This window comes from Oncorhynchus clarkii, chromosome 25 (genome assembly GCF_045791955.1).
Source record: "Oncorhynchus clarkii lewisi isolate Uvic-CL-2024 chromosome 25, UVic_Ocla_1.0, whole genome shotgun sequence".
Classification (NCBI taxonomy): domain Eukaryota; kingdom Metazoa; phylum Chordata; class Actinopteri; order Salmoniformes; family Salmonidae; genus Oncorhynchus; species Oncorhynchus clarkii.
The window spans coordinates 17,068,211-17,080,732 of NC_092171.1; the positions used below are offsets into that span (position 1 = coordinate 17,068,211).

The 12,522-nt window shown below is 42.8% G+C and overlaps 1 protein-coding gene across 1 annotated transcript; it reads left to right on the top strand.

Annotated features, from left to right (window-relative positions):
- The first annotated feature begins 229 nt into the window (after positions 1-229).
- Positions 230-1,851, top strand: LOC139383338 (uncharacterized). Its single transcript, XM_071127842.1, has one exon. The coding sequence runs from the start codon at positions 250-252 to the stop codon at positions 1,849-1,851; it is 1,602 nt and encodes a 533-aa protein (XP_070983943.1). The 5' UTR covers positions 230-249.
- Positions 1,852-12,522: the final 10,671 nt, after the last annotated feature.

A 12,522-nucleotide genomic window follows, 5' to 3' on the forward strand; every position in this document is an offset into this window, starting at 1 on the left:
TATTTTCTTCTGGCGGAGGCAGGTTATTCTGAATGGAGGTTGCAGCAGCACAATGGTCCTCAGATGGCTGTTTCCCTGGCAACGTGGGGAGGGCGTGTCGAGAGAGAGGTATAAAATGCCAGCAGCTCCTCACTGAGGCTCACTCTGAGGTAAATACACACACTGTCAACACAAACAGGGTCGGGATTCACTCTCTCTTCCTATCTCAGAACACAGTCTGAGGCTCACCTCCAGAATTTACTGTTAAGTATGATGAGACCTAAGGATCTGCGCCAGGGCTCTGGCACAAAGACCTTCCTGGATGCCATGCATGGTGGCAAAGTGCACCTAGCACGCTTTGTCCTGGACGCGCTGGACAACCGCATCATCAACTCCAAGACAGAGAACGGCCGCACCCCTCTGATGTTCGCCGTTTGCCTGCAGGACCCCATGGCCAGGGCCAAGTTTACCCGTCTACTGCTGGAGAAAGAGGCTGACGTGAACTGCCAGGACGATTACGGGCGCACGTCCTTGAGCCTGGCCTGTGAGCTGGGCCAACTGGACGTGGTCAAACTTCTGGTGCAGTTCAACGCAAACCCTGATGTGTCTGACACCTGGGGGAACAGCGCACTGATGTACGCAGCCTACACCGGCCACAGCCACGTGCTGGAGTTCCTGGTCAGGTCTTTCAAAAGAATGGGCATGAGGCTGGACCGTACCAACCACGCTGGCCACTCTGCCATCCAGGTGGCCAACTTCTTTGGGCACGACCAGTGTGTCCAGGCCCTAAACTCTGGGAGGAGGGGGGTGGTGTTAGATGACCAACTAGGGGAGGTCGGGATCGGGAAAGAGGCAGGGACCGAGCAGAGGCAACCAAACAAGCTCCCCAGGCAGGTTCTGGAGAGGTTCTCTAAACCGTTCCACAGCACGGATGAAGCCCAGCTACCTAAGGTGTTCCAGAGACAGCTGAGGGTCGGGGACAGCCACGAGCTGTGGGCGCGCATCAAATGCCAGAATAAGTCCCTTGAGAGAAAAGGCAATTGCCTAGAGAGGGGCCAGTCAGAAGAAGAACAGGATGACATATTCCCAGCCAAACAGATACAGTCACAGAACTGTAAGCTAAGGCACATAAGGGGAGTTAAAACAATGAGCCATTGCCCAGAGCCATGCCAGAAAGATGTCAGCAGAAACGGACGAATGAAACAGGAGGAGCCAGATACTATTTCAGTCTGGGGCAAAGCAAAGTCATTTAACCTGGACCTGCTGAGCAGCAGAAAGCAGTCCTATCATGGGGATGTGCGTGACATGAGCCTATCAGCCAGGAAATTAAAGAGAGCCTCACTGCAGGACGAAAGATCCCTGATAGTCAAGACTGAATGTCAAGAGAGCAACTGTGAGATGACAAACGATGCTGACAAAACTGTCACTGCGCAAAAAGCACTTTTAAACGGCAAAAGTCAATCTCCGAGAGCGCCTGAGGATTCCACCAGGGCGCCAAAAGATGAAAATAATGACATCGCTCAATCAAGCAGGAGAGGGAGTCAGAAGTGCGGCGGCCTCCCTCCGAACGGACGACTCAACAAACTCCTCTTTTACAGAGAAGAGATGGAGCCGGAGAAGATTCCTGTCCGTCCACCGGGGTTCACCGGGTTGGGAACCAGATTACTTCGGCGATTCACCGCTCCTGAGTTCATGAGACTGGTAATTAACTCTTCCTCCGATTCCTCACAGGGCAGAGGGAGGATGTCCCGGTCTGAGACTTTCCCTTTTTCTCACACTCACCAGAGAGTTAACAGTCAGCCAAGCGTGGACAGCATTAGCGGGGTGAAGTGTGAATTTGAGAGCAGTTCCTGCGGTGTCTCCTTCCAGTAAAATGGAAATCAACTGTTCAATTTGGAGAATTAGTGGCAGTTGATTTAAGAAAGCATATTTACATTCCTTTATTCTTAGATTGGAAATGAAAAATGATCATATAGCTAAGCTAAGCTTGTGTTTCTTGAGTGTAACGAGTACAGACCATTGCTTTGTCTGTAGATTCACTTTTATTTGACACAATATTATATTACACTACTAATTAAATATATTCTATTTATCATGTATCATTTTTTAGAATGAATCGCGCACAGGCCATGCTATATGAATTGTAATATATTTATTAAAATGTTTTCAAATGTAACAGTATTCTAATTTCTGCATTTGATACAATGTATGTGTGAGAGAGGGGGGACGAGAGAAAGAAAGAGAGAGATGGACCAGTGTGAAAGGGGATGTTAAACATCTGAATAGGAACAAAATAGTGGCTAGTTTATAAAGATCAAGAGTCAGTATGCATTATTTATTGATTTTTACAAAAAGATTATAATGTATAATTGTTTTTTTTTTTTTTACCTAGAAATACTAATACATTAAATATATTGTATCACTGGTAAGAATGCAAAGACAATGTGCAATGTGTTCTCAGCTGGTGCACACATTTTCTGTAGCAACACACACATCCTTTAGTTTAAAAAGTCGGTCGCAAGTGGAAGGGATGGTTGAGGCAAACACTTTATGCATCCAGGCATAAACACACACACTTAATTAAGTTAAATTCATACCATATAAGTACAGTGGCTCTGCAATTAAGTCATATAATATTACAAGTAAGTTCTGTACTTACATGATTTGTTCATCTGCTACATTTCAAGTTGATCATGTAAAGTTAAAACTTATTTGCAATTTCAAGTTGCAAACCATTCACAACACTTTTCGGGAAAAAGCAAAATATAATAAATATTAAAAGGAACATGATTCCTTGAGCACAATAAAAACAAACAGCCATCCCCTCATCTACAAATTTGTCATGGTGATACTGGCGGCAGGTCTCTCATAGTAGCATGTTTTAAACATTCTGATCAGGCCAGGTCTGCCTTCATTTGGCCATGCAAATTGTTTACTGACAAGGTGAACTTCAGTCAATGTCCCATATGGTTGTAGAGGTATGTAACATCAAGCTTCTCTCCAAATCATGAGCTATACATGATAAAATAGCTAATAATTTCAGCACTTTTCAGGAGGAATGAAGCATTATTTCAATGAGCTGTAAGGGTACCAACAAATTTGAGAAATAGGTTGTTCTTGCTTGATTGTATTGTTTTACATCTTTACATTGATATCTGAGTAAAAAACACTTGATTTATCTGTGTTGTGATGATATCAAATTGTTATGTTTTTTTCTAGTTATGAATACTTAGTAGTGCCACGTGGCTCTGTTTTTAGAGTATTGCGGGTAATTCAAAATGTTTAGACTTCATGATACTTTTACACAATTTTGTATGCATGTTCGAAGAAAGAAAAGTATATTTCTACAATAGTATTAAGCAGTTTGCTGTGCTATGAGGTGTAATTGATCAATAATGAGACAAGCCATTCCCACCAACAACAAAGTCATTAGCACCACTCTTAATGACAGAGGCTAATGCAGCATCCTGTAATGCTTATAGCTTACTGGAATGAGCACTGTGCTAAAGAGTATCTGCTAAGGTGGATTCAAATGACAAATCGTGAAATACGTTAAACAAAGTTAAACATTTAGACATGGCCGTTGAAAACTACTTACACTTGACAAAAATGAGTAATGAAGGTAAAAATAATTAAGTAGAAGGGACACTAAATGTTTATGTTCACTGAAAAAATATTCATGTTCAAGTAACTTCAATCTTTATAGTTCACAATACATAATTCCTATTTCAAACTTTAAAAGATAACTGGCCATGCAATGGGTGGTGATGTTATTACTTTAAGTATTAAACACGGCATTCTTTGAGGTGGGTGTCTCAAATGGTTCTAAGCAGTGGGATTCAACAGAAAGATGTAGTTAGCAGAACTAATTACTTTTTACAGTAAATACGTTCATTTTTCAGTGTTGAATTTAACATTTCAAGAACATAATCATAACATGTAGCAAATCAGTTCTAATGAGGTTGGTTTATTGTACACTGAGTGTACAAAACATCAGAACGCCTTCCTAATGAGTTGCACCCTCTTTTGCCCTCAGAAAAGCCTCAGTCCGTCATGGCATGGACACCAAGGTGTCAAAAACATTACAACAGGGATGCTGGCTCATGTCGACTCCAATGCTCCCACAGCTGTCAAGTTGGCTGGATGTCCATTGGGTCCTTTGGGACCATTCATAATACACACAGGAAACTCTAGAGCGTGAAAAACCCAGCAGCGTTGCAGTTCTTGACACACTCAAACCAGTGTGCCTGGCACCTACTACCATACCCCGTTCAAAAGCACTTAAATCTTATGTCTTACCCGTTCACCCTCTGAGACCCATGTCTCAATTGTCTCATTGTCTCCTCCCTTTCATCTACACTGCTTGACGGATTTAGCAGGTAACGTCAATAAGGGATTATAGCTTTCACCTGGATTCACATGGTCAATCTATGTCATGTTAAAGAGCAGTTCCTAATGTTTTGTAAACTCAGTGTATATCATATTAACCAAGCAGGCTTCCTAGGCACATTATGCTGTAACCGAACAGGCTTCCTAGGCACATTATGCTGTAACCGAACAGGCTTCCTAGGCACGTTATGCTGTAACCGAACAGGCTTCCTAGGCACATTATGATGAAATGATAAAGGAAATAAAGAAAATAATGTAGCCGAATACTGACAATAGGGTCACGTGATGCTTAAAACATGACACACAAATGTAGTTTACTGAAGTTCAATCAGGAAGTATGGTCTGAATGCTCATTTAACTTAATCAAGTAAGCATAAGCTGACAAAGTACAAATCTGTCGTTCTGCCCCTGAACTAGGCCGTCATTGAAAATAAGAATTTGTTCTTAACTGACTTGCCTAGTTAAATAAAGGTTAAACAAATAATAATAATAATAATAACTTCATTCACTTTGTTTCCTATTATATGGGCATAGTGGGAATGAATACAAATGTATCCTCCTCATCAGCATAGTGTCCTCATAGCTTCTTCTCTTCTTTCCTATTAGCCACGTGCGGAACTCCATTCATCTATTTACCTTATAGGTTATAAGCATCGCACAATAATGCACATTCCTCATGCTTGCTGTTAAACCTATGGGCTCAATTATCACCTTCATCTCTCTAAACCAATGGGTGTAAATCTTGGGATGTATTTATACTTCAATTTACAGATGTTCTCTCGCTGTTTTTCAGCAACTGTTGTTGAATGAAGGTCTCTGCTTTTCGTGTTGTTTAAATTATGTCAGATGCCAAAAGCTCCCCTGGGGAAAGGATACTTACCCTTTTTTTGTTGTTGATTTTTTGTTATTGTTGATTTAACCCTTATTTAACTACACATTAAAGAAAAGAGGTGCAAAAATAACAGTTTTTACTTATTTTAACCCAGGATGGGTAATTTCTACACTATGAGGAGTCAATGAGCACTAGAGTCGGAATTAAATCGGAGTGTAAAATTATGCAGTCATTGCAGTGTAAATTCAACTCAATTCAGTGAAATTTTAACACCATTTTGGTCAATTTAGGGTAAATGTAACACTATGTAGACCGGGACCAAATGTTATCTGAAACAGTGTTGAATTCAAATCTATAGGAGTTAAATTAACACTTTTATTTTTAATGTGTAGGCAAGTCAGTTAAGAACAAATTCTTATATACAGTGACGGCCTACTCTGACTAAACCCCGACAACGCTGGGCCAATTGTGCGCCACCCTATGGGACTCCCAATCACAGACAGATGTGATACAGCCTGGATTTCCAGCTACCGATCTACACCCACTCCCAGGCGATTCCTCCTGACTAGGATTTCCCCGAGAATAAGTTTGAGAATGAACAGCAATTATGTAAGTGGGCCCTGAAAAATATGGGTTGTTTATGAATTCTAAGGACCAATAAAAGGGGATAAAAAAATTAGGTGCTGGATTTTAGGCCGTTAGTAACCACCACGGGGTGTCCGTTCAGAACACGAGGAAGCAGTAGTTCCTGTTCAAGGGTTTGATGAAGATTCTCACACACATACAACACCACTCTCTCTGATACTAATTGTGGTTCTGTAAAGAAAAGAGAACTTAGGCTATAGCACAGTATTGCAAAAAATATGCCTATTTGCATGTCAACAACTAAACAGGCTATGTGGACCCAAACACATGCTAGATGCACAAAGAATAATAGACTAATGTAGAAATATCTACACATTATAAAACATAATAAGCATGAGCAATCTACAACCGAAAATAGGCTAGCAGCACAGACAAATTCTAACAAACTGTCAGGTCGGGTATTACGCTAAGTCCCGGGATAAAATGCTGCTGATTGGCTAATAAACTTATGATGATTTGCGTGACCTTATTCCAATAGGAAAACCAAAATAAAGTTGGAGTCTTGGAAATGAGATGAGCTGGCTGTTTTTACAGGCCCATTTTTCAAGACGCTAGCCTATGGGTTTGCCCAACCAGGCTGGTCCTTCCTCCACTCCCTTTGCCGCGCCGCGGCCACCTTCACCGCCACCACCTGGCCCCTCTCGCTGTTGCGGTGACCAAGACCCGGTGCTGTCGGCTATCCAGCTGTCTTAAAACCTCTGAACTCAGGCTACAGCGTGTCCTTTACATCGCAGAGTTTGTAGTAGCATTTAGCATCTGCCGCAATGTTTTGCTCCATGTTATTCCCAGGAGAACAGAGGTTGATAAATTACATTTCTATGATTTGTGGTTAGCCATCATTCCACATTGATATATAATATCATATATTTCAGACATCAGATCTGGTCGGATTTATCGTAAATGCTCTTTAAAAAAAACGTATTGTCTCTCGAGGCTATTCATGGGGAACACTCAACCATATGACATTTATTTCCATCCGGGATTCTCATTCACAATCATGAATGTAATGTTTAGCTGGTGAAATAATCACAATAGATTATTACTCAGAACTTTATTAAAACTGATGAATACATGTGCTTCCCGTACACTTATATACCAAGATGGCATAGCAGTCAGACGTCCTTTGTCCTCATCTTGTCGTGTCCCGTGTATATATATATTTATCTTTCTTCGCATATCTTTTATATATTTTCTTTTCCAAAAACTCAACTTCAAAACACTCTCCTCCAACCTGCCTCACCAATTTAAAAAAGTATTATTTACCTCAAATCTGAAATCCACAATAGAAGCTAGCCAGAAGCTAACCAGAAGCTAGCCACAAGCTAACCAGAAGCTAACCAGAAGCTAGCCAGTTTACTGGCTAACGTTAGTATTCAGCTAACCACGGTTTGTGATCATCAGCTATCCTTTAGCTCGAAAAGCTATCGCCAGTTTTGTACAACGCGACTCAGACCAGAATATACCGGACCTATTTTTCTCTCCATATCCCCGGATTTCAACCGCAAGCTCTGGACATTTACACCTGGATCTCGCAGCTAGCTATCTGCTATCCGTGTGACTATTGGATTACGTCGATCCCGGAGCAAACATAAATTATTCCGGAGCTAGCCAGTTGAAGAGTTCAATCAGCCACTCCTGGGCTGCAATCACCTATCCGGACCCGGTTCAACTGCCGATGCGGAGACCCACCGGGCCTTCACGACTGGACTACCAACGTTATCTGCCCGAAGGAGTTATCCAACTGGCCCCTCTGTCGCGACGTTACCTGAACGCCCATCTGCGGCCTGCTAATCGTTAGCTGTCTTATCGGCTGATATCTGAATAGGTCTATCGGACAATTTTTCTTGGGTCACTATAACTATCTATTTATCTATCTATCTATTTTGCCAATTGGATTGATCCCCTCTACCACACTGAACCCCACTAATCTACAGACGGAAACGCACGAGGGGGCTAAAAACAGACCTCCATCCTATGCTAGCTTGCTACGGATGGCCCGGATAGCTGTATGAATCGCCGTTAGCCCAATCAACCTCACTGCTCACTGGACCCTTATGATCACTTGACTAAGCATGCCTCTCCTTAATGTCAATATGCCTTGTCCATTGCTGTTCTGGTTAGTGTTTATTGGCTTATTTCACTGTTGAGCCTCTAGCCCTGCTCATTATACCTTATCCAACCTTTCAGTTCCACCACCCACACATGGGATGACATCACCTGGTTTCAATGATGTTTCTAGAGACAATATCTCTCTCATCATCACTCAATAACTAGGTTTACCTCCACTGTATTCACATCCTACCATACCTTTGTCTGTACATTATACCTTGAAGCTATTTTATCGCCCCCAGAAACCTCGTTTTACTCTCTGTTTCGGACGTTCTAGACGGCCAAGTCTCATAGCTTTTAGCCATACCCTTATCCTACTCCTCCTCTGTTCCTCTGGTGATGTAGAGGTGAATCCAGGCCCTGCAGTGCTTAGCTCCACTCCTATTCCCCAGACGCTCTCTTTTGATGACTTCTGTAACCGTAATAGCCTTGGTTTCATGCATGTTAACATTAAAAGCTTCCTCCCTAAGTTTGTTTTATTCACTGCTTTAGCACACTCTGCCAACCCGGATGTTCTAGTCGTGTCTGAATTCTGGCATAGGAAGACCACCAAAAATTCTGAAATCTCCATCCCTAACTACAACATTTTCAGACAAGATAGAACGGCCAAAGGGGGCAGTGTTACAATCTACTGCAAATATAGCCTGCAGAGTTCTATCCTACTATCCAGGTCTGTACCCAAACAATTTGAACTTCTACTTTTAAAAATCCACCTCTCTAAAAACAAGTCTCTCAATGTTGCCGCCTGCTATAGACCACCCTCTGCCCCCAGCTGTGCTCTGGACACCATATGTGAACTGATTGCCCCCCATCTATCTTCAGAGCTCGTGCTGCTAGGTGACCTAAACTGGAACATGCTTAGCACCCCAGCCATCCTACAATCTAAGCTTGATGCCCTCAATCTCACACAAATTATGAATGAACCTACCAGGTACCACCCCAAAGCCTTAAACACGGGCACCCTCATAGATATCATCCTAACCAACTTGCCCTCTAAATACACCTCTGCTGTTTCCAACCAAGATCTCAGTGATCACTGCCTCATTGCCTGCATCCGTAATGGGTCAGCGGTCAAACGACCTCCACTCATCACTGTTAAACGCTCCCTGAAACACTTCAGCGAGCAGGCCTTTCTAATCGACCTGGCCGGGGTATCCTGGAAGGATATTGATCTCATCCCGTCAGTAGAGGATGCCTGGTTATTTAAAAAAAATGCCTTCCTCACCATCTTAAATAAGCATGCCCCATTTAAGAAATTTAGAACCAGGAACAGATATAGCCCTTGGTTCTCTTCAGAACTGACTGCCCTTAACCAACACAAAAACATCCTATGGCGTTCTACATTAGCATCGAACAGCCCCCGTGATATGCAACTTTTCAGGGACGCTAGAAACCAATATACACAGGCAGTTAGAAAAGCCAAGGCTAGCTTTTTCAAGCAGAAATTTGCTTCCTGCAACACAAACTCAAAAAAGTTCTGGGACACTGTAAAGTGCATGGAGAATAAGAACACCTCCTCCCAGCTGCCCACTGCACTGAGGATAGGAAACACTGTCACCACCGATAAATCCACTATAATTGAGAATTTCAATAATCCTTTTTCTACGGATGGCCATGCTTTCCTCCTGGCTACCCCTACCCCGGTCAACAGCACTGCACCCCCCACAGCAACTCGCTCAAGCCTTCCCCATTTCTCCTTCTCCCAAATCCAGTAAACTGATATTCTGAAAGAGCTGCAAAATCTGGACCTCTACAAATCAGCCGGGCTACACAATCTGGACCCTTTCTTTCTAAATCTTATCTGCCAAAATTGCTGCAACCCCTATTACTAGCCTGTTCAACCTCTCTTTCGTGTCGTCTGAGATTACCAAAGATTGGAAAGCAGCTGCGGTCCTCCCCCTCTTCAAAAGGGGGGACATTCTTGACCCAAACTGCTACAGACCTATATCTATCCTACCCTGCCTTTCTAAGGTCTTCGAAAGCCAAGTCAACAAACAGATTACCGACCATTTCGAATCCCACCATACATTCTCCGCTATGCAATCTGGTTTCAGAGCTGGTCATGGGTGCACCTCAGCCACGCTCAAGGTCCTAAAAGATATCTTAACCGCCATCGATAAGAAACAATACTGTGCAGCCGTATTAATTGACCTGGCCAAGGCTTTCGACTCTGTCAATCACCACATCGGCAGACTCGATAGCCTTGGTTTCTCAAATGACTACCTTTCCTGGTTCACCAACTACTTCTCTGATAGAGTTCAGTGTGTCAAATCGGAGGGCCTGTTGTCTGGACCTCTGGCAGTCTCTATGGGGGTGCCACAGGGTTCAATTCTTGGACCGACTCTCTTCTCTGTATACATCAATGATGTCGCTCTTGCTGCTGGTGAGTCTCTACGCAGACGACGCCATTCAGTATACTTCTGGTCATTCTTTGGACACTGTGTTAACAACCCCCCAGACAAGCTTCAATGCCATACAACTCTCCTTCCGTGGCCTCCAATTGCTCTTAAATACAAGTAAAACTAAATTTATGCTCTTCAACCGATCGCTGCCTGCACCTGCCCGCCCGTCCAACATCACTACTCTGGCTTAGAATATGTGGACAACTACAAATACCTAGGTGTCTGGTTAGACTGTAAACTCTCCTTCCAGACTCACATCAAACATCTCCAATCCAAAGTTAAATCTGGAATTGGCTTCCTATTTCGCAACAAAGCATCCTTCACTCATGCTGCCAAACATACCCTTGTAAAACTGACCATCCTACCGATCCTCGACTTCGGCGATGTCACCAAAGCCCCATATACTACCCACCACTGCGACCTGTATGCTCTCATTGGCTGGCCCTTGCTTCATACTCGTTGCCAAACCCACTGGCTCCAGGTCATCTACAAGACACTGCTAGGTAAAGTCCCTCCTTATCTCAGCTCGCTGGTAACCATAGCAGCATCCACCTGTGGCACACGCTCCAGCAGGTATGTCTCTCTGGTCACCCCCAAAACCAATTCTTCCTTTGGCCGCCTCTCCTTCCAGTTCTCTGCTGCAATGTCTGGAACGAACTACAAAAATCTCTGAAATTGGAAACACTCATCTCCCTCACTAGCTTTAAGCACCATCTGTCAGAGCAGCTCACAGATTACTGCACCTGTACATAGCCCATCTATAATTTAGCCCAAACAACTACCTCTCCCCCTACTGTATTTATTTATAAAAAATAAAAATAAAATTCAATGCCTGTTTTTCAATGCCTGTTTTTCAATGCCTGAAGTAAATGCCATTATCAGTGTGCCCTCTGCTGTGAAGGCAGACAAAATTAACATTACAATTAATATTTGATTATGGCATGTTGCCTTTGGTCATATTCTTTCTTCCGCAGGAAGTGCAAGAGTTATTTCCAAATATAGCTATCCTCTGCAGGGACAAGGGCGCATATATGCTGCTGGTAGTGTCTCACACATATAATTCATGATGGACCTATTTAACTGACGATATTCATCGTCACTCATTGTCACTTCATCAAGTTCTGCACGCAATGCATATGCATAGTCATTATAATATGTCCTTCATTGTAGTGGCTATCGTGCCTGTGTAACAGTACTCTTCTTGCGTTGTGTACAATCAATCATCGTTATGAACTACAGCTTTTAGCACCAGTCATGGAGATTTATTCTGATAGAAACAACACAGAATTTCACGCCATGCAATACTCACGCATGCTGGTTTGGTGCTTGTTCACTGGGCAACGTAGCTACCAAAATAATACAATAATTACTATATAAAATATAATATTAACAATGTACTTGATAGAAACAGCACACAATTGCCCGTCATGCAATGCACGGCTCACTATCAACTCTGCACTCACGCACTGTACAAAATATACTGCAAGGACCCTGGGTTTGTACGCGCGGATGTCGCTTGAGCATGCTTTTGGGGCACAGTCGATAGCGCGTTGGACTTCGGGCTAGAAGGTCAAGGGTTCGAGGCATGCTCCCTGCTTGTTTCATTACAATATGAATGTCATGAAACAGACACAGCAAGTTGCTAGCTAGCTTTAGCTGGAATTCTCGACAACAACTATGCACAAAAAAACTGCATCTTGTGTATGATGTTCTAATAATATTTACAAAATTGTACGTTCAAACCATCTCTTGGGAGTATAAAAATCACTTTTGACGTACAGTGCTAACTGAAACATCCTCCCTCGTAAGTAAGCCACGCAAACCAGCCAATAAGATGCCATGTTGAGTAGGTGAAGGCAAGACAAAACTAAAACCAAAAATCCATAGGCTTAACAATAACGTGGCAACATAACCCTCTAACACTTGCACAAATCAATATAATAACATGTTATTATCATTTGTACAGGATAGACGTGGTGTAGGCTTCACAGTTCAATTAAATTCTTACTGGCGGCAATTTTATTCACTCATCGGGCTATGTCAATTTTATCATGTCATGTTGGATCTACGCTCTCCCATAGGATAACCCTTTGGTTCCAGGTAGAACCCTCTGTGGAAAGGGTTCTACTTGGAACCAAAAGGGCTCTATCTGGAACCAAAAATATT

Coding starts and splice junctions, on each gene's coding strand:
- LOC139383338 (XM_071127842.1), top strand. CDS start 250: ATGATGAGACCTAAGGATCTGCGCCAGGGCTCTGGCACAAAGACCTTC.